The 23,443-nt window shown below is 39.9% G+C and overlaps 1 protein-coding gene and 1 long non-coding RNA gene across 16 annotated transcripts in view; one reads left to right on the top strand and one right to left on the bottom strand.

Annotated features, from left to right (window-relative positions):
* Qki (QKI, KH domain containing RNA binding) overlaps window positions 1-20,279 on the bottom strand; it is a 111,994-nt gene extending 91,715 nt beyond the window's left edge. For 7 of the 15 annotated variants that reach the window (XR_015635258.1, XR_015635259.1, XM_087581110.1 and 4 more), the window contains exon 1: window positions 19,674-20,279. Coding sequence is in view for 7 of the 15 variants with exons in the window: in XM_087581110.1 (XP_087437236.1) it covers window positions 19,674-19,815 (142 nt within the window). In the remaining 8 variants the exon portion in view is untranslated. 15 annotated transcript variants of the gene reach the window in all.
* A 717-nt stretch (window positions 20,280-20,996) lies between these two features.
* Cahm (colon adenocarcinoma hypermethylated) lies at window positions 20,997-22,141 on the top strand. The gene is given in 1 exon segment (NR_132441.1): window positions 20,997-22,141. It is a non-coding gene; the product is annotated as a colon adenocarcinoma hypermethylated (long non-coding RNA).
* The last annotated feature ends 1,302 nt before the right edge of the window (window positions 22,142-23,443 follow it).

The following is a 23,443-nucleotide window of genomic DNA, read 5'->3' as shown; positions in this document are numbered from 1 at the left end:
TTCAGTCTCTGCTCCACCCTCTTTGTCCCTCTTTGGCACTTTTCTTACTCTTTTCAAAGGGTCAGGGCTTTTTGCTCCAGGTTCTGACTTTATTTAATCAGTTTTCTTAACTCTAAGGTTATTTTAGTAACATGGGGGAAAGGAAGGGTAGGGGTTAACGTTTCAGTTTGTAGTATATATTTAAGTTTATAAAGTACATTTGTATAATAAAATAGCAATGTATGTTTACATACTAAAAACCTTAAAATGGTTACCTAAAATAAACAAAACAAGCCATCTGATACTGTTGATATGAAGCTGTAATCTTACTCAAGCACTGTCTTCCCTTCACAGCACACCATGGACCCTGTGATTGTGAACAACCTGAACTATATGACTATTCAAAACAAGAATCCAAAATGCTTTCACAACAACGCAAGACCTTAGGTACTTGAGATGCTTTAGCTCTGGCATCGAGAACCTGAAACTAAACTGTTGCTAATAACTGTGTTCCACACTTGATTTGGCGTAAGATAATAAAATCTCTTATTAAAAGAAAAATGAAGAAAAAAAGACTGCAGAGGGAGTTCCAAGGCAGCCAGGGTTACATAGAGAAACCCTGTCTCAAATAACCAGATAGATGGATAGATGGACAGATGAACAGACAGAGAGGTAGGTAGGTAGGTAGGTAGGTAGGCAGGCAGGCAGGCAGGCAGGCAGGCAGGCAGGCAGGCCGGCCGGCCGGCCGGCCGGCCAATATTTCTGGCTTCATTTTGGATGTAAAATCATAAAATAAAGTTCTGTCACAAAGTAAAAATAAAGCTTCTCATACATCAATTATCTGGTACAGTAGAGTTCACACAAGTGGAATATTAATCTTGGCTCTATCTAAGGTCTAAAGTTGCCACAGCTTACTAAAATCAGGTAAAACAGATGACCAAGTATTAATGTGTCACTGATGATGGAATTGCAGCACTGACTTGTTTACACTCTGCCCTCAGGGCAAACCTCAGTGATGGTAAGATGGGTTATGTTCACTATTACATGCTAAGGTCTCCTTTCACACAGATGTAATACAATCACTCTTCCAAAGACTCAGCACTTACTTAAATGCACTTTTTCAGTAAAAAAGATACAATTACTGGTTCATTTTTTGGTATTTTTAAAAGAAACACTATTCCTTCTTGATTTTTCATATCTTTATAGTTAATCTACAACTTCAATAAATGGTCTCCTGACTACAGACACTTGTGCCCTCTTCTTCCTTCTACCCTTATTGTTTAATCACCAAATATTAAGTTTCAATGTCTGCTTTAAAAACTGAACTTTAACTCTGTAGAGAACAAATTTACCACAAATAGAATCTTCAAACTGTACTGCCCAGAAAATATGATCAATTAGATCAAGGGTATATATTTTAAAAATATAATATTCACAAAATCTAATAACCTTCTTAAAATAATGTTTATTTACCAATCAAAATTAACTGGAGGCAGGGTCCCTCGATGTCATAACATGTGGACTCTCTTGTGCAAACAGTTTTGGGGGACCCAAATTAATATTAGAATACAAACAACATTAGACCAAGCCCACTACAGATGGGTTTTCGTTTTCATTTGCTACAAATAATTCTCTGAATCTGAAATGCCCATCTTCTAATGTAATCAAGAGTTGGATTATTCCTCAGATATGACAAGCACTAATCACTTAGAGAAAACAAAATAAGAACCTAGATTACCCATAATACAAGTTCTATCATTCTGCTCTAATTTTATACCATAAATTAGTTAGGCACGGGGTTGGGGATTTAGCTCAGTGGTAGAGCGCTCGCTTGCCTAGGAAGCGCAAGGCCCTGGGTTCGGTCCCCAGCTCCGAAAAAAAGAACCAAAAAAAAAAAAAAAATTAGTTAGGCACAACCCAAAACAGCAATGACACCTACAGAACACGATGGGGTTTTAAATAATGATGACAGAAAATTGAATGGATACAAAATGAGCTGGGAAGAAATGGAGGAGGGCAGTGACTATTACCAAAATACAACACAAAATTTTCAAAGAATACAAAAAAAATTTTAAAGTAACAACTGATGCATTCTATTAATCATTTATAAGCCCTGCATTTCCATCTCTTCTAGGTATAGTTCCTCACATACACAGTGCAGTTCCTCAAATATGGAAGAAACATAAAATACAGGGCACAGTAGTAAGAGGAATATGTGTACTAAAAAGGCAATGTTAGAAATATTTAGTAAAATGTAAAAGTTTATAAACAAAAGCCTTACATCTAAACTGAAGGAACTTTAAACTGTCTCTAGCTTTTAAATAGAAAAATCAAATGTCATTCATCTGAAGTAAGCAGGCCAAGCAAAATACCCTATGATTCCTATGTTCTCTTCAATGTCGAAATGGGTGGGTAAATTTAAAGCTTCTTCTTTCAAGAGTTGCTTTATAGGCAATTTTCTCCTGGTATCAAGGCCTGCAGTTTCCATGTGGCTGCCAGTTTGTGATTAAATTCATCACCTTTATTATAAAAATGTGCTTTATTCCACGGCCTGCTGCACAAAAACTGTAAGAAAAACATTTTTCACTGCTAACAGCAAGATCGTTTAAGGCAACTACCACATCCACATAGACGTTAACTTCTTTAAGCTACTCCAACAGCCTCTCACACAGAGAAAAATCTAACAACTATGAAACCTACAAAAACTGGATCCTATGGAAATACCATGCTTTAAGGTTTTTTTTGATAAAATGTAACTAAACATTCAGTTTTTCGTGTTTCAATCTTAAACTTTTTTAACTTACTTTGCCATGACAGAGAATGAAACCACAATTAGTGTACTGACAGGCAGGTGCTCTACCAAGGAACTATATATATACTTCAGGCTGCCAAACTTGAAATTTATAAAGAACTACAAGATGAAGACAATGCGTACAATATTCCCAAAGCCCAATAAAATGACACTATTCTTAGGCACTCGAAAATTATATGCTTATCTTTTTATCCCATTGTTTACAAGTACATGGCTTGATTCAGAGTTTAACTTTTACCATCTGGGCACAGAGCCAATAGTCAAAGTCAAATATTTATATAACATTTCTACCTGACAGTTCCTTTTCATACTTGGGAAAGAAGGATATCAGAAAAGAAATGCTTCTTTTTTTTTTTTTTTTTTTTTTTTGGTTCTTTTTTTTGGAGCTGGGGACCGAACCCAGGGCCTTGCGCTTCCTAGGCAAGCGCTCTACGGCTGAGCTAAAATCCCCAACCCCAAGAAATGCTTCTCAAATAGTTACATTTAAACTAGTTAATACATGTAGAAAAATAATCTTACTAATTTGTCAAATTTAATATTTTAAAGATTAGCTATGTAACTAACATTTAACAATTTAAGTCAAACATTTAACGATTAAGTCAAAAATTCAAATTTCATATAAACATATTTGGTTTTTTCACTTTAGAATGTGCAGAGAAGGCAAGAACTAAATCTCATACTCAGTTAAGCTTTAGTAAGAGCTATTAACAGATTATAAAATATATGTCCTTTAAAGAAATTTCATCTTCCTGCTAGAAAATCTGGTATTTCCTTAAAGTTGGACATGGTTCTGTTAAGTCCTCTCCAGACCACTTTATCTCATTCATTTCTATATCTGTAGCACCCAGTAAGATGTTAAGGGGAAAGAAAGCTGAAAATAGTAAATAATAAGATAAGTTGTAACAAAAGTCAACATTAGCTTTTTAATAACTATAAGCCAAACATTAAATTAGTATTAATCAGCATTTTTAGGTGAACTGTATTTTTCCAAAACTAAATTGTACACAGACAGAACACTGAAAACATTTCCTAAATATTGACATTAGTTTTATAAATACACATGCAGACATACATACTTTATTTTGATAACAAAGTATTTCTCTTGGTTAACATTTAAGAATTTTTGTTTGTATATATAGTCAGTTGCTAATCCAGACAACCAAAGAGACTAAATTTCGGCATGGTGAAACACATCTGTGATAAAGGACCTAAAGAAATGATTCCAGGAAGAAGTTCAAGACCAGCTTGGGCTACTGTACAACATATTCGAAAATCCCAAATTGCGGCGGGGGGTAGGGGGGTGGTGGTGGTGGTAGGGGGTGGTGCGCCCCAGGACACATTGAAGATCCTCTTCTTTATTACCAGTACTCTGTCCAGCACTGTCTTGTTCTTTCTCCCCTTTAGGGACCAAGCCATCTTTATTAAACCACAAAGTAAATTATAATTCAACATTCAAAGTTGATTTGAGACACACCTTTAGTAGCTATTATATAACACCCTAACTTGCTATTCTATATTCTGTGGTATTCAGCTAACTTATACCTGAAAATCAAATTTCATACAGATGAAAATGAAGTGAAAAATAAAATAGCACCATACCCCCTCCTTACCACAACATAATATACAATTTTTCTATAACCTAAACTAACCTTGGATTTTCAAACTCATATCTTACTTTATCTTCCCTAATTATTTTCCTATCTAACACACTTCACTTTCTATTTACTGGAAATTAAACCTAGTACCCTGAATGTGCAAGGGAAGTGGTCTACCAATGAAGACAGTACTCTACCAGCAAAACAGACCCTCAGCCCTCACATCGCTTTTTTAAGATGGGGAGAAGTTTCATCCTAGCCCACAAAGTACAGACAATACAAAACACAACACAACCGGTTGTAAATAGTAGACAGCTGGCAACTGCAAACGACTCTTTTGTCTTTGGTTTAACGTTGGTTTAATGATAGTGAGTCTGTGCACTGTATACTTAATTTTGTTCTTATTTGGAAGAAATGTTTTTTTTAAAATGACTTGGAAAATATGACAAGTAACAAAATAAAATGTAAAATAATTGAGATTTCACATCTGAAAATAGCATAAATTAATAGTTATAACAAAATTCTCTTAGTGATCAGGCTTAAAGGTATTTTTTACTTGCTAACAATATAACTTAAGTATTTTCTACAAAAAGACAGCTTAGCTACTCTTCCTGAAACCAGCACTGTCTAGACACGGTACCTGTGGGTTGCAATCCCTTTGGGCGTTCGTTGAATGACCCTTTCAAGGGTCATATATCAGATATTCTGCATGTCAGATACTTAGGATTCCAAACAGTAGTAAAATTACAGTTACAAAATAGCAATGAAAATTTTATGGTTGGGGTCACCACGACATGAGAAACTGTATTTAAGAGTTGCAGCATTAAAAAAGTTGAGAGCAGGTTTAGACCATAAAATTTATTCATGTTTTCTATACATATGTATAATACACAGTCAAGCTGTGACTGAGTTTCAAAATTCCTTCCAATTCCAAAACTTCCGAATTGTAGTATTTCTATAAAACTCATAAAGGCTAAACTTGTTTGCTTGCAGAGCAGAAGATTAAACCCAAAGTCTTTAAGATGACAGGTTACCTACCACTATACCAAGTCCTTTTATAGTCTACAACAGTGACTTTGGGGCCAGCTATGAAACTCTTGTTTCCCTCACTCTCCCAATGTTAAGAAGATACTCCAGCACCCCCCCCTCAAACAAAACAAAACAAGACAAAAACAAAACAAAACAAAACAAAACAAAGAGAAAACGGAAAGGGAGAAAGAAACAGCAGTATCAAGTACAGCAGCCTGTCACATTAAGAGATTGCATTGTAACCAAATGCTCATACAACTAAAGAAAACCTAGGCTAAAAGCAGAAACACAGTGGTAGATCAAAGTGGGAAACAACTAAGAGCCCTGAAAGGAAAAGTTTTAAATAGCTCTCTTGTCTCCTGGTCAGAGCATAAACCTCAAGTATTTAAAGTTTAATTCAAAATGTCCTTGTACAAGGACACTATTCCTGGATCTAGTGTATATTCCTATACCATTTAAATTTTGTCCATTGAGATCAGGTCCCAGGCTGGCCTCCAACTTGTGATCCTCCTGCCTCTGCCTCCATCAGCAAATCCTAATGGTGTGCCCCATAAGAACAATACCAACCAAACAACCAGAGCTCCCAGGGACTAAACCACCATCCAAAGAGTACACATGGACAGACCCATGGCTCCAGCTGCATATGTAGCAAAGGATGGCCTTGTTGGGCACCAATGGGAGGAGAAGCCCTTGGTCCCGTGAAGATTCCATGCTCCAGTGTAGGGGAATGTCAGGGCAGGAAGGCAGGAAGGGGTGGGTGGGTAGGTGGGGAACACTCTCACAGAAGCAGGGGGAACAGGGATGTGATAGGGGGTTTATGCACAGGAAACCAGGAAAAGAGATAACATTTCAAATGTAAATTAAAAAATACCCAATTAAAAAAAGAGAGAACAGGTCCAAGTCCATCTCGGGTGAACCTCCCAATCTATAGTAGTCTTTCTAGTACAAGTCTCTGTGTTTGTTTAGGTTACCTTAACTAATCAATAACTATGGAATGATTCTGAAGTTCTAGTATATCCCCCATAATATCCTACACATACTTTTAGTCAAGTTTCTGTATGTTAAGTCACTAAAACTTAGTATGTGAAATAGAGTACTCTACAATTCAAAACACTACATCATAATAATCACTTTCTATTAAATACACCAAAAATACTCACTTCATTTTAAATACATTGCAAACTGTGAGTTTGGAATTCACTAACCTAGTCATAAGAGCATTCTGGGACTTATTAAAGACTTTGGAATTCATTTCACACACACACACACACACACACACACACACACACACACACACACACACACACACGTATCCTGAAAGCAAAGTGGCATGTCCAAAAAGTCAAAACCACTACCACCCAAAAAAAAAAAAAAAATTCAGTAACTAATAACTTTGACAACATCAAATAACAACAAAAATTGAAAGCTAGAAGACAGGAAAAAAATGCTTAGGTCAGAGGTGCGTCCACGTGTGTGTGTGTGTGTGTGTGTGTGTGTGTGTGTGTGTGTGTGCGCGCGCGCTTAAAGAAACACACAGGGCTAGCTAGTATTTCAGTGGGCGCTCAATTCTATCATATCCATTAATAAAGTGTAGAAGGAAAACCACCAAAACTCAGTACCTATTAATTATATGTGATTTTTCACTTTTTAACAGATATATCTAAAACGTTTCCTAAGGAATATTTGTTAGTAAAACACATCTGTCTAGTTCTTTCCAACAACTTAATTAATAAGAGGAAAGGATTGAAGCTTCTCAAAAGTTCACATACTAAGAAACAATGTTAAAAATATGCACACCAGACTCATCTTTGTCTTTGTTGTTGTTTTGAGACAGAATTTCTCTACTTAAGTGCTGGCCATTCTGGAATTCACCATATGGGGATGGGGAGTGGGGGGTGGGGCATGGGGGGCTGAAGTGCAGCAAAGGCAGAGGCTGAGAACCTCCTGCCTCTGCCTACCTTCTGAGTGCTGGGATTAACATGTGTGCCACAATGAAAACTGAGCTTTCTCACCTACTCTTCTGCTCTCTTCTGAAGAGAAGTACAGTCCTGCTCCTAAATGACAATCTTTGCATTCAATTCTCTGTAAGCACTATAGAAAATCAACAAGTATAAAGCAAGTTGGTATAATTGTACCAAAGTTCCTATTTCAGTTTCTTCCTTCCTGGGTCTCCATAAAAAAACAAACAAACAGAAGATATCCCCTCATTATACTTGGAGTTTAATTTCAAGTGACTAAGAAATAGTAGTATTTCACAACTGGAAAATACAATAATGGGGCTGGGGATTTAGCTCAGTGGTAGAGCGCTTACCTAGGAAGCGCAAGGCCCTGGGTTCGGTCCCCAGCTCCGAAAAAAAAGAACCAAAAAAAAAAAAAAAAAAAAAAAAAGAAAATACAATAATAACCTAGAAAAACGTGACTATTTAAAAAGCACACATTTCTCAAACAGTAATGAACAGCAATTTTTTTCAACAACTATTAAGGCACATTTTACAACAAAATATATAACATTTATAAAAAAAAAAAACTAACAAGAAATCCTGTAATGCTATAAACTCTAGCAATAAAGTGAGATAAGATTATGGTTTAACTGCTGATAACTTTTTATTGCTGTAATAAACTATGATCCTCAAAAGAACTTTCTCCTCACGTAACAGAACAGTAAGCTAGGGTCAGTTTGCTGATAGTACTAAACAGCAGTCATTTGATTCGAGACCCAGAACAGCATAGATTACTAGCGAATGTGCACCTCATATGTAACACAGTTCCCCACCCCAAATAACTTTTCAATACTAATATAAAAGCAAAAGACATTACAGAAAAAAATTGTAATCTGTCTGCTAATTACAGTAAATAGTCAACCTACAGTTTCTTAAAGACAATCTTTAAAGATACAACTTAGGCATACTTACCATAAGCACAATAACTACACTGCATCCTATTCCTGAGCTTATAATATAAAGGATAAAATGTTCTTTTCTGACAAGTCACTTCCCAACACATTTTAGTCACTAAATGCTCTTGTGTGTACTGACATCCCCATCTGCTGGAACATAAGTTCCTTACTGTTAAAGATTCTTAACGACAAAAAGGTTGCAGTAAAGATTTTCCAAATACATAGAAATACAGCTTCAAAACTTCATTTCTGGGGCTGGGGATTTAGCTCAGTGGTAGAGCGCTTACCTAGGAAGCGCAAGGCCCTGGGTTCGGTCCCCAGCTCCGGAAAAAAAAAAGAACCAAAAAAAAAAAAAAAAAAGCTTCATTTCTACCAAGGAGGTTTGTCTACATCATACAACTTTAAAAGTGTAAAGAACTTTCACTGTCACCAAAAACTCTTCTCCAGATATTTTCCTTCAGTCTAAGATCTAAAGCATTAGTCTAAAGAGAAAACATTCTCCTTTTAAAATACAGTGTGGATCACACACACAAGGCACGCATATACGCATACACACACTTCTCATTTTGAAAGATATTTGTTCTCCTAATCTCTGCTGGGTTTAAGGTAAAAAGCTACTTTAAAAGTACAATAAAAGAACTTATACAGTAAATGTTGACATCAAAAAGTGGATGATTAGGGGCTGGGGATTTAGCTCAGTGGTAGAGCGCTTACCTAGGAAGCACAAGGCCCTGGGTTCGGTCCCCAGCTCCGAAAAAAAAAAAAAAGAACCAAAAAAATTAAAAAAAAAGTGGATGATTAAGGTTTACTACTAAAAAAAGGAAAACACTACACATAAAAGCAAAACAAACTAGAAATGACAATAAACATACATTTGTTATATGTAAAATGAGTAAGAATTTAAATATATGTAGTGGTTTGCAGATTATTTTGATTTTGGGAATATCTCCGATACGCTACATAAAGAATCAAGTAACTAATTATATCACCATGGAGAATGTTATTGGGGGCTGCAGCACTGGCTCAGTAGTTAAGAGGCTTCTCTTCCGGGGGACACAGATGGCGATTCCTATCACTCATATGATGATTCCAAACTGCAACTCTAGTCCAGGGGGTCTAACACACTCTTCTGGCCTCCATGTAGCAAACAGACACACATACAGGCAAGATAAACAAACATAAAATATAATTTTAAAAATATTACTTTGGTGTGGAAAAAAGAAGGACAGAATTGTGATAAAACTAAACCAAAAATGCAGATGCACACTGACTAACTTTAAAATGAATAGTACCTACCTGTATCCAGAGGAAATAGATTGAAAATGATCTGACACCAACAATGATGAATATTGTTTGCACCTAACTAGTCCGTAACACCATTCAGAATGGAAAAGAACCTTAATGAAAAGACTAGTTTTACATAAAAGTCACATCTGAGCAGCTAACAAATCTATGGCTAAATAATGAGAAATCTACATAGCTTTCCCAATAGGATTTTATTTCAAATAATAATACCTACCCTATTATTCAAAGTTCAACTTTTCAAAGACTACCAAGATGCTGGTTGAAAGAATATTAGAGTAATAAAAGCATCATGGTGGACGTTCTCATAAAATGAATTCAGGCAGATTAGCAGCTGTTAACCTAGTATAAATGGTTCATAAAGCAAACCTAAGGCTGAGTTAGGTTCTGATCAAAACAAATAAAACCTTAGTTTTACAGAAGGGACCACCCAGACTCTTGCCTCTGCACTCTAATCCAGATAACAATCTGAGTCTCACCAACAGTGAAACTATTGTCTCTACTAATGTGATACAATGTAAAGCACACACCACCACCTCTGGTATATTCCAAACATGCTATTATTCAACCTGCTTTACCTTTTAAATCTAACTTCCTAAACCTAGTGAGGTGGTAGCACTCATATAATTCCTACGTTTGAGGGCAGAAGGATCACAAATTTGAGGCCACTCAAACACTACACACACAGTAGGTTCAAGGGTAGTCTGATATACAAAGCAAAGACCTGGTCTTAAACATACAAAACAAATACAAAATTATAAATATGTATATAGACATAATTTCCAACACAGTAAGTATAAAAAGAATAAGAAACAACTTCTCAATAAAGAAGTTCAAGTTGATGCATTTTTTAAAGTTGTTTCCAAATTTTAATAGATTTAAAATTATAAAAAGATTCAACTATTTGATTTGGACATTGCAGGAATAAAGAACACTCCAGATGCAACTACAGAAATCTGAGTAGTGACTCTTTTGTTAATGTAGTATCACTAATAAAAAAAATATTAATTTTGAAAGATAAAACTTTAAGAATGGATTATCAATGTATCTCTACCATATTTTAATCAATACTGACAATTCAGTTAAGCAGAAGTAACACATATCAGCAAAGTAATGCTCAAAAAATCTCATTATGCTTGCTAACACAGATTTGATTTAATACATGACATCACAAAAGTTTCTTCCTTCTTTTCAACTTTCATTTTAAAAAATTAAAAAGTGCAATTTTTGTCATGCAGTGGTGTTGCAATGCCCCTTTAATCCCAGCACTCAGGAAACAAACACAGATGGATCTCTTAAGTTTCAGGACAGCCAGGGATACAACAGAGAAACCCTGTCTCCTCCCCACCCCCCAAAAAAGCCCACAACTTAAAACAATTAAGTTCAATTCTCTCTTAAGTGATCAAAATTGGGCTGAAAACAACACACGCACGCACACAGGCACTCATGCACGCACATGCACACACACACTCACTTTTCTGACATGATAAAATACAATGTCAGAGCATTTGTCTAAACAGAAAAGTATCTTTGAAGTTTGCAGAAGAGGGCTTATGAAGCTTTGAGTTCCCCAGTCTTGTCCAGAAAGGAATCGTAATAAGTCAACCATATACAAATGCTTAACCTTCCACCCTGATTCTATATACCTATATGACGTGTTTTTATTAGTTTATGCACAAGTTCACTATGACATACCCAAAAAGTCCAAAACTTAAGAATTCCTGGAATAAAATTCAACTATCAAGTCCAGTATGTAGAAGCACCACAATCCAGTCCTGGTTTTGCCTACTCTCTAAACTTCACTTACTGTTCACACTACTACTCTGCAAGCATTTGCCATTCCAACTAACCAACTAATCAATATGTATGTTCTAAGAAAAGCTTGTATCCTGCCATCACCAGTCCTCATCCTTCTTTTCTTCCGGGGTCTTTCTTGTTAGACAGCCCTGACTGGCCTAGACCTTGCTATGTATATCAGGCTAACTTTAAACTCAGGCATGTGCCACTGTGTACTAATACAGTAGCACCTTCTGACTACCTTTCTGACTGTCCCCCTTTGTCCTAGAGCATACCTTCCCACTCACTTCATTCCAGACTACCAAGACCAGGTTACACTACTCAAGAAGGTCTACTTAATTAACACTTCAGGTCTGTACCTGTAAACTACCAGTTAAGGACTCTCAAGAACATAAAGCTAATAGTTAAAGCACCTTCCTCTGCCTTTCCGGTTTCTCTACCAGATTATTCCTACCAGAAGAAACTTAAAAATATTGATAGAAGAAGACTTCTCATATGAGCAATCTTTTGTATCTTATATCCTCAGAATAGACAGACTTTGCTTAGAAAAGGAGTTTATTCTATTTGTAAGAATAAAACAAATGATACAGCATTTGCCCAGCATGTATGAAGCTCTAGGTTCAATTCTTAGCATACAACTGTATCTAGGTAATAAAATTACTTTGCACAAAGAACTAAGACTTCTACTTCAAGGGTTTTTTTTTAATATAATTACAAATGAACAGTCACTCACCCTCCAGAAACTGGTATAGGAAATAGGATGTAGTAACTAAATGCGGCACACCTAACTCCCCAGCTCACAATCGTCTTTCTTTAGCACAGAGACTCTGAAACCTGTGGGTCATGACCCCACTGGAGATGGGAAGACCCTTTCACAAGGACCACGTATCTAATATCCTGCATATTTACGATTCATAACAGTACAAAATTAGTTATGAAATAGCAACAAAATAATTTTATAGTTGGAGGCCACCACCACATGAGACTATAATATTAAAGGTTGACAGCAGCTGCTTTATAGAGTGTCATTCTTAGTTACCTCCCTGACTTAAAAACAACAAAAACAGAGCTATGCCCCACGCTGATCTAAAGGTGAAGCAAACTTACCTTCCTGGCCTGAATCACTTATCAGTATTAAGCCTCTATATTAAATCTTCTAATGAAAAATACTGCCTTCCTCTGAGTGGTTACTAAAAATAACAGTAATAAAAATAGCAACACTGGTAAATGAACACTGAATTCATTTGTATAACAATATTTTAAGAACTGGGGCTCTATCCTTTGGTTACAGAAAAGTTCAAGTAAATTTAAATCCTCCAAACATACCTTTGATTTCTCACTTTTAGAATAACTGACACCTCCCCCCCCAAAAAAAGGTCTTATTTTTAGCTATTTTAAGAAGAATATATATTCTAGCTCCAAGAAGTTGACCAGCATTTGTTCAAGTCCAACATAGCACAGAAGTGGCAAAATTGCTTCCGTCTTCCCTCTGTTCACACAGGGAGGGAGGCTCTAACAGTTTTCCAGTGTGTGGAAATACACTGGAACTCTCTTCCTCTCAGTCTACTCGCATGAGTGGCACATACATCATAAAACAAGTCAGCATACAGAATGAAGGGCCTGCACCACCTCTACAACAACGAGCGAGCTTTGTGATAAAGGCAAGTCCCCACCCTCTCTAGACTGCTATGTCTACATTTTCTGGTCTCAGGTCCTAACAGTTCTGAATATGATCACTTGATTTGCACTAATTTTCCCTCCGCTAAGACTTATCCAAGAAATGTCTTTCTTGGTGTTATTTCTATATTCTCTTCCACAATACGTACGAGACGATTTTTGAAACTGAGTAAATAGTATGACATTGAAGTTTAAGATCCACAGTATTTTTAATTTTTACTTGTTTTATGTGTGTATGAGCATTCTGGCTTGCACATGATATACTATACGCTGTGTGAAGGTGCGTGCCTAGTGCTCAAAGAGGCTAGAAGAGGATGTCAGATGCCCCTGGGACTGGGGTTACAGATGGGTGTGAGCCATCATGTGGGTGCTGAGAATTAATCCTGGTCCTCTAGAAGAGTAGACAGTTCTCAACTGCTGGACCATCTCTCTAGCCCTTAAAATTCTGTACTATTTTTCCTAGGTCTTAAGAACTGTCTTAAGTTCTTAAGACTGTAACAAATATGTTTGCTGGATTTTGTCCTATGTATTTCAAATCATAAACCTAGCTCCCAATAACTTGCTACTGACCAAGCTGATCGTGCCCCTGACTCTATAATAATTTGGTTTTGTACTAAATCCAGAACAAGGCTTAAAAACCTGAACCTTTACAATCTTAGGCCCAGCAGATTAATCACTACCTCCACAACCTGCTTCTTGTCTTCCCTCTAAGTTCACCACCTCCACTATGCTGGCCAGCACTCACCTGGTGTCTTCCTTTACAGATCCACAAGCACTCTCAAGCATGCATTCTTCTTGTATCATACCCACAAAGGACCATTTTGTGGAATTACCTGCCTTTTCATGTTTTCTCCTAGCACTCTACTCCCTTTGGACAGGATCTAAAACAACCTGAACTAGACAATTCTTTCATAAAAATAACAGTAATGATACAAGGCCTATATATTGATTTTAAGAGCAAATGGCTAAAAAACTTACCTACATAATTCTAAAAATGTTAAAACTTACAAGGACTAATATAAGCACTGACATGTTTCTGTGTATGGATGGACATTTGGACATAATGACAAAAACAACCCTAAATAAGCAAAGGAATTTTATACTTCTAATTCCTACCCTTATCTATGATAATAAAGTAAAATCAATATTAAACACAGAATAACTACTACATATATATTACAAAGGGAGGGGGATAATTTTTATTGGATTTTTTTAATTTACATTTCAATGTTATCCCCTTTCCTGGTTTCCTGTCCATAAACCCCTTATCCCAGCCCCCCTCCCCCTGGGAGGGAGATTTTTTTTTTTAAGGAAAGAAAATGCAGTTACCTTTGTTCTCTAAGAGTCCAAAGCTTTCACTGATTATTACAAAACTGCTTTATGTGTTTAAAGTATTAGTGTTTAATTCCACTTCTATATTGTGATTAAAAGCATTTAAAGAAAAACTAGAATTCAAAAGGAATGTAAGTTGATGTGATTTTAAATTTAAACATCAAAGTGTCTGTTACAAGTTGAGTTGTACACATGGAGTGAATCACTTCTAAAAGGCATACAGAAACAATCAGATCTAAGTTCCAATGGTGATAACTGCATAAGTAGCACCAGACAGAAAATGGTTTGTATTCATAAACTTTTTCCCTAATAAAGCCACACTAAGATGACAAACTATACTAATTTTAGTATTTATGCTTATTTTGTTTTTATATTAAATGAAAATGATGCTGAAAAAAATCATTCCTTGGACATTAAGTAAGCAATGAGTCCTCCAAAATGAAAAAAAGGCCAATTTTTTAAAAAGTATAGGGGCTGGGGATTTGGCTCAGTGGTAGAGCGGTTGCCTAGCAAGCACAAGGCCCTGGGTTCGGTCCCCAGCTCCGAAAAAAAGAAAAAAACAACAAAAAAAGTATATACATTTCCTAAAAGAGATCATTGCAAAGGAGGAAAACACTGCATTTAAAATCCCTACTGTACTGCCTTAATGTCAACTAAATGGAGAAAAACGAAATCATCAAGTGAGTCATGCAAAGAAAGCAGCACATGGTTCTAATCATGACCTCCTAACATGGATCCATTTCATCCATCCCGCACCCTTAAAATAGATTGTTAGCTATCCCCACAGCAGTTGACATACTAGGAGCAGAAAGTTGCTCAGTGTCCTATCTTCTGCGTTATTAACAAACAAAACCAATATTCCATTTCAGACAGAAAGGGGTAACTTTTCCTTATAACAGCATCATCAAACAAACTGATTCTCTCAAACCAAAGTGCAGGTCCTATGATTATTAAAAGCTGTCCATATAATCAAATAGTTTAATTCTCTTAGTACCAAAAGCAAAAGAAACTAAAAGAAAACTACACATCTAAATACAGCAGCTGAAAAAGGTGTTTCTTAACCCTGCTTTATAAAGGGTCTTTGGCAACAAGGGGTTATACTAGTCAGATTTTTGTCATAGGACTTTGTTTCCCTTTTAGATACTAAAAACTACTTGATCTGATGGGAAACTAGTGAGACTCCAGCTCCAGGACAGTGAGAGATGGGGTCATAATTATCAGAGATGTATAATGTTCAAACCACCTAAAAGGTCAAAGACTGATCTGGGACAGCTCTGAAGGTCCCTATCATCGAACACACCCACTCTCATGCAAATCAGAATTTTTATTTTAACATTCTCATACTTATCTCAGAAAAGGCAATGATAGCAAACATACCAGGAAATGTGACTCTCAAAGACCTATTTCTACTATAAACTTAGCTGTGCTGCTGTTTAACAGGACAACCTTAACTATACAACATAGTGAAGCTCACCACCCCACCTCTGGAGCAATGCAGTGCACATGCAGAATCAATGTCCAAACGACTGGTGAGAAGTAGCAGCTTATTACAACTCCGAATGGATTACTAAAGCAATGCCTTAGCTCTTAAACAAATTAACTACCCCCTTAAGTAAAGTATGCTTGACACAAATAATAACTACTGTCAACAATGTTTGCTTTTTAAAAAAAGAAAATCTAAAAATTTAGCAAAGTGTAAAACACCTAGGTCCTCTCAGTATCTATGGTCATACAAAGTTTTAAGCCAGTGTTTATGGACAAAACAAGTTTTCTCAAAAAGAAAATAATTAAAATTCGAGAAATGACAGGGGTATGACACATGCAACAATGAACACATTCTCAAAGGTAAACATAAATAGCAAAGCCAATTTTAATTAAAAATCATCTCAGTTTTAAAGAGCAGGAAATTTTATGAAAAAGGATTATCAAAAATAAAAACATTTTTAAACCATTCATGCAGAATCTAACATTTGTTTACTTTTCCTGAATTATAAACTAGTTTTCCTGACAGCTTCCATAAAAAGTTTCAGACTGCCCTTTTTCACCAAACCACATTCTCATTTTCATAGAAGCAGCCTCCCTCCCATAATCCTGCCTAAAGAATTAAAACTGGAAATGCCATGTTCATGTATCACATTCTTGCTTTTCACTACTTGTTATTTGTCTGTTATTTACTGCTGCACATCTATCTTCGATATTAAATTGCAAAATGTTTATTTTTTTAAAAATGCTTTGTATTCAACTACTCTAACAGTTTTGTTTTCATTACAAAGAAATGTCTTTAAGATAATCTGCGTAACTTTATCCCAGGGATGGTAAGGAGGTTCAGTTAAAATCCTAAGAGAAAGTAGTTTAAGACCTACATTCTATTTGTAATCTTCTGCTCACCTCTAGTTAAACAATCCTTTAAGTCTTACAAGTATTAACTCAAGTTATAGCTTTTATTTAGGACTGCCCTGGCCTAAAATATATTGTTAACTTTAAAAAAAACCTATCCTGCTAAAGATAACTATGAAAGACTGACACAACTCACAAGCAGAATTAACAGCCAACAACACAAGGACTGATTTACCTAAGTTAAGCACTATAGGCTACTTTCTTTAAGCCAGCAAGAAACAATATACAATTTCTGTATCATTCAAGTTTTAACGAGTAGAAAAACCAACATACCTCATTCCCAAATTTGTTAACTAACCAAATGGAAATTCTCAAATAGGAACCATATTAAAGGTTAACTGCTGGAAAAGAATTTTTAAAATAAAATTGCTAAATAGTCCCATTCAAAGTTTCTAATTATCAGAGAGCATTTTATTACCACTGAACAGTTTAATCCCTAAAGTGAAACTTAGTTTTATCTGAATGTAAAAGTAATTTTTCTTCCAAGCATTACAGACAAAGTAAAATGTAATCCCTAACCACAAACAGAAGTCATGATTAATTTGTTTTGGACAATGAGAGGCCACAAGGGGTAAAGGACAAGTTGCCAATTTTCACAATTAAGTCATCTACCAAGAAAATTACGATGCCCTTAAGAAACCAGTATTTTCAAGTCAAATTAAATTTACAATAAGACTAACAAGTAGAGTCAAAAGCCTATGACACACTAAGGACAAGTCCCTTTCTTGCAAGCTTCTCTGGTCTGACGAAAACAATCACAATCCCTAGTCAATTTGCTGTCTCCCGTAACATCCAAGTCATCTCTACACTGACCTGATGCTGAGATTCCGGAGTACAAATGGACTACGGTGAAGATGGAGAAAACATGAAGAGGAGACACCAGACATTACTTTCAATATTGTTATCCTAAACTAGCTGTCTTTTACATTTAAAACCCAAAGGGGTTACTATTTCTAACCAAGAGAAATAAGCCTGTGCAGAAATGACATAATTGAAATTCTTCTAGTTGAAAGACTTATGTCAACCTCGAATTAAGGCAGTTATTTCTGATCAAGCTGAAAGAGAACCACTTGGGCAGCCTTTACAACTAATTTAAAAAACTCCTACTAGTTTTCTTTATAGCATATCCAAACTTTTTATAAGCTCCACTAAGTCACTTGCATATAGGAAGCATTTTAAGAATGTGCTTTAGTTCATTTTAAAGAAATTCTCCCTTGATTGAAGTTTTAAAAACTAAATTTTTCTTCAGAAATTTGATACTAATAGCACAAAAACCAATGCCAAGGAAGAAATATCAATGTATTAGGTGTTTTCACTCTAATCACATTTGTGGATGACAAATGAAGTCATCCAAAAATTTAAGTTTCAACTGCACCTAATATAGGTCAGATTATTAAGCAGACTACCCATTTTGTTCCAAATATTTCCAAGGTTAAAAAAAAATAACTGGCGCCCCTTAGCGCTCACTTTTGGAAATACTCAATTTAAGAACTCCAGCTTTTTTTTTTTTTTTTTTTTTTTTGGACATTCCAGAAAGTTTTCTGCCTCCACAATTTTTCAAATGCCAACACAAAAAAGAAAGGCAAAAACCCTTAAAGGGGCAGCTCAAGTTTTCTCCAAGGCAATTTAATACTAACAAATATGCTAACCCAACAGTAAAAAAGGCCTCTTTCAATGTGTTATGTTATGTTCATGGGTAATAGCTGAATAGCTGAATGTTTTCTGTTTTAAATAGTGCCCAAGGCTCCCCACCCAACAGAAGCTCTTAAAATAGTTCTTTAACCATCTTTTAGCTCGGAGTCTTTTGTTCTTCCCTGACACGCCAGCTCCCTAAGCACAAGATAGCCCCAACAATCTCTGAAATTTTTCGAAATTCTTCTAAAGATCCTAAAATCCATGTTCATCTGTCCAACATAGTTTTCCGCTTCCTTTAAACAGTCCACTCAGAGACTTTAAAAGAGAAGACCGAAAGTACTCGCTATTCGATTTTCAAAGCAGACTTGTTGGTCCTATCCTCCCCCCCACCCCGAACCCCGCCCCGGGCGTCCACATAAACCCACAGCTACTGGAAACTAACACTCCAGATCGCTGTTGTGCGAAGTTCCTAAAGAATTCCACAGCTAACCAGCATTAATCTTCCAGTCAGTCTTTGCTCCCCACAACGCTCCCAACTCGGCTTCTGCAAACTTCTGCTCTATTTTATCCCCGTCTTTTCAAACTTCCAGCTCCCCGCCCTGCAAACGCAGGCGGCTACGCCAGGAGCGAACCCTCCGCCCCAGTTCTTCCGAACTCGGATTCCGTTCAGGTCTGTCATCGCGGTATTTCGTACTCCTCCCCCACCACCACCACCACCGACTAAAAAAAAAAAAAAAAAAAAAAAAAGTGAAGTTAAACTCCCAAACAGTTCTCGCTTCCCCAAACAAAAGGACAAAAAGTGCTCTGCTCTGTCACTTCGTCCTCGCCTTCGGCCACATAAGCACTACTTTTCCGTACCCTACGTAATTCCTGAATATCTCGGGGTCCACTCGGGTACTGCGGGCCACACAACTCCACCGAAACGAGCCCGCTAAGCTGGGGCCCCGCGGGCGAGACCAGGCGGAGCTCGGGGACTCGTGTGGCCGGGCCGGGGCGGCCGGGATGGCCGGAATGGCGGGGAGCCTAGCCGCCCCGCCGTCGGGAGCCGGCCGCAGCCCCGCAGCCCCGCGTGCTCCCGGGTCCGCCCTCGGGCCTGGCCGGGCCCCGGCCCGGTCCCCGCCGCGAGCCGCCCGCGCCGCCTTTGTGCGCCCGCCCGCCCGCCCGCCTGACCTTCCCGCCGCCCCGCCATCCCGGGCCGCCGCGCCGGGTCCGGCCACCTCACCTTCGTCCAGCAGCCGCTCGAGGTGGTTGAAGATCCCGCAGAAGTTGGGCAGGCTGCTCATAAGCTTCTTGTCGTTCATCAGCTGCATCAAGTAATCTGGGGTGGGCTTCGGCTTCTCCTTCGTTTCCATTTCCCCGACCATATTCCAGGCTCCGCAGCTCACTCCGCCCGCCGCCGCCGCCGCCGGAGGAGAGGAGGGAGGGGCGGGGGCGAGCTCCGGCCGCCGGCCGCTCGGGACACCGCGTCCCGCTCCGCGCCGGCTCCCGCTCCGGCTCCCGCGCCGAGCCCCGGGGCGGCCGGCTCCGCGCGCCCGCCCGCCCCCCGCAGGCACTTTCGCCCGGCCCGACGCGCCGCGGCCGCCGCTCCTCGGCCGCCCGGCGCGGCTCCCCTCGCGAGGCCGGCGGCGGAGGCGGGTCTCGGGCCGAGCGCGGCGCGGGGCCGCTGCGCCGCGAGGAGCCGGGGGCCGCTCGTCGGCCGGTCGCGCCGCCTGCGCCGAAGCTCGCGAGTCTGCGGTGCTGTCCGCCGCGGCGCTCCGCGTTGCCGCCGCCGCCGCCGCGCTCCGACTGCGCTCCTCCTCTTCCTCCGCGGCTCTCCTCCTCCTCACTCACTTGGCGGCGGAGTTCGCCTCAGTTCAGGCGGCGCAGCCGGCGGCGGCGGGGGGAGGGGCGCGGGCAGGGCCGGGGGCGGGCGGCGGGCGGGGCCGCGCAGGGCGGCCGTTACGGGGCTGGGCGCGCTCCCGCCCCCCGCCGCCGCCCCTGGCCGCTCGGGCGGGACGGCCGGTGCAGGGCCCGGCCGCGGCGAAGAGGACGCGCGCCGGCGGTGGCCTGCGCGGGGCCCGGGTCGCGGCTGAGGGGGACGCGGGCGGCGGCACTGGCTCGTCGGCGCGCTGTTGCTGAGGCGGCGGGCGCGGTCGGGCGCGGCGGCTGAGAGGAATCCCGGCGGGACTCTCCGCGACGCGCAGCGCTCGCCGCCGCCCGGGCCTCGCGTCCGCGCGCGTTACTATAGTTTGGTTTTTTTTTTTTTAAACCTCTTCGTCCACCTTCCTCGCTACCCCTCAAAAAAAAAATTTTTTTTTTAACGTCCTGTTGCTTCACTGGGGACTCTCGGGTGGGCGTCACGTGTGCCGACACGTAGCCGTGAGGCTGAGAGCGCGTGCGCGCGTCGAGGGCTGTGGCCACGCCCCTTCCGAGGGTCGCTCCGCCCCACCGGGCGGAGAGCGCGCCGAGGGGGGAGGGGCGGGCCTGGAGCGCGCCTGCGTTGGGGTTGGGGAAGTGGGGGAACGATGGCCTGCGGACCGAGAAGCGGGGCGGAACGGTTCTGGCGCGGCGCCCACCTGGCGGGGCGAGGGACCCGACCGTCGGATCGCTTGGGGTGCTAGGTGGCGGTGGACTGAGTCGGCGTAGGCGCCCGCACCGCAGTGTCTTCCGCGGTGGGGACTCCAGCGAGGTTTCCCCTGGAGCCAGCGCCACGCGTGACGGGCCTCGCATCGCCGTGTGCTGCGAGGCGGCCCCGGACCGTGGGCGGAGATGGCACACGCGTGCGCACCCACGGGCGGGCGGGCTCCGTTCCATGCGGCGTGACGCGCGGTTCCGTTATCCTCACCGCAGGTTACAGTCCGGAGGTGGAGGCGGTGGCTCCTCGGAGGCGCGGCCGCTCGCTGAAGAAGCCTGTGTGAGCACACATTCGGGAAAACCAAGTAGTCAACACCTATTTCTACCTACTTGACAAAAATAAATAAATAAATAAATAAATAAATAAATAAATAAATAAATAAATAAATAAAAATAAACGAAAGGCAGTGGGCCAGAAAAGGTGCTTCCTATGGGGGTGAGGGAGTTCTGAGGGTTACATTTGTTTCGGAAACAATGTTCTGAATTGCAGCAATGAAGTCCTGTGATTTATAGAAGCTGTCACTCACTAAATCTGCATCATCCCTGTTTTGTTGCAAGTTCTTTATAACGTGCCGTATTAAAATGTAGACAAGATTGTCAAATTAACCATTTTGAGAGTTGGCCCTGGCTATAATTTTCTGTGAATCATCTCACTGTATTTTAAATGTGAACATAAGCAGCGTTGTCGAATTGTTTTTTTTTTTTAAACTGCTTTACACAAATTCTAAAGAGCATTCCGAAGTTTGTGTGGTGCCAAAGGTATTTAAAGCAACTTTACTCTTGATTTCATTTAAAGACTACAGTTCGAGTTGGTTTTGGTTTTGGTTTTCTCGTTTATTAAATTAGTAGAGCAAATGATGGACAAAGTTAACGTGTAATTGAAATAACTTGAATTTTTCAACAATGACTATAGTAGTTCTAGATTATTCACCTAGTTATCTCTTTAAACAGTAAATTATGTAAAAGCATGGAATAATTTGATTAAAAAGCTGTTACTACGTTTTCTAAGTGTTGCTTCAAAACCTAGAAAAATTAGAAGTTTGTTCCTTGTATATTATTAAAAAATATTTGTCCCTGAATTATTTTTCATTGTCTGTGCTTGTGCAAGCAAAGTCCCCTTTGTAAGTTGATACACTTATAGGGCCTGTGCTAACTGCTCTACCTCTGTAGCTCAGTCAATCACAACAGTCCTGGGCCTGAGGTAATACTGGCATCCCCGATTTGTACATAAGAGGAAACCTCTGAAGAGGAAGAGGTAAACGGAATAATTTACCCAGCACTATATAGCTAATAAGTCCTGCTGGCTGTTCAAGTCCATGTATATTTTATACCAGAGTGCCCCCCCCCCAATTTTATCAACCTTATCCAGTAAATCCTTGGAATTCATGACAGTGTTCCATCATTTTTGACCCATAAAGTCCAACCACTTTTTATAATGTAGTTGAACCAAAAATAACTGTCAGGCAATATTCATTCACCATGACTTAATCCCTGGTGGACCCATCATTTGGAAATAGTTGCCATTTGGTACATTTTCAAGTACATGTGGATCTTGTCCCCTACTTACTTTTCCTGATTTCTCAGGTAAAGAAAAAATATCCTAAGAGTTTACCAAGACCTGCTAGGCCCCAAGAGATCTGGTCCCCTGCATGTTGCTGGCCCAAGCTCACTAGATGGACTCCTGGTCTCCCTGAAATCTGCCTTGACCTCTACACACGCTTGGCATCTGTAGGACTCTGGGCCTGGTATCTCATTGGAATTTTTTTTCTATCTGCCCAAAAGCCCCACTCCAACTCCCAGGTGTCACCTCTATTTTTTGTTAAATTTTTAATTCTTTCTGTCACATTTCCTCATGCCATGTCAGCTCTGTGGGTCAGTGTGTTTGCCATCAGAGTAAAGACTTGAAGGTTTTTAGAACTCCTAACCCCATCAACAACACTTGTGTAGGCTCTCATGACTTGCATGTTCGAAAAGAAGTGTCACGTGCTAGTTTGCATGCCTGAGGTTCAAATACTTACCTGGCTCATTTTCTTCAGTGCTCCCCCAACACATAGGGAAGGAGGCAAGAGTAGCCATATTTGAGGGAAGAGATGGTTGGCTGCCTAAGAACAGTTTAGTGGCTGGTGGAGGCAGTCCAGGGCTGTACAGAAAGTGCATCTACAGCCTTTGGAGTCACTGACCTTGCCCAGGTACTCATCTATAGGCTCCCACCTTTTTCTCCCTCACACTCCTTCTTCTTCACACTGTGGACATGTATCAATCCGCACAACACAGTGTAGACTACAAAGTCTGTTGGGATGTGTACCTCCAGGCTTAAAATCTCAGCGATTATTATAGGTCCTTCAGTTCTGTTATTATAGACATTTTAATACAGTTTCA

The sequence above is a fragment of the Rattus norvegicus genome, chromosome 1, assembly GCF_021556685.1.
Source record: "Rattus norvegicus strain SHRSP/BbbUtx chromosome 1, alternate assembly SHRSP_T2T, whole genome shotgun sequence".
Lineage (NCBI taxonomy): Eukaryota > Metazoa > Chordata > Mammalia > Rodentia > Muridae > Rattus > Rattus norvegicus.
The sequence above is the reverse complement of the archived record's forward strand: the minus strand, read 5'-3'. Positions and strand labels throughout refer to the sequence as shown.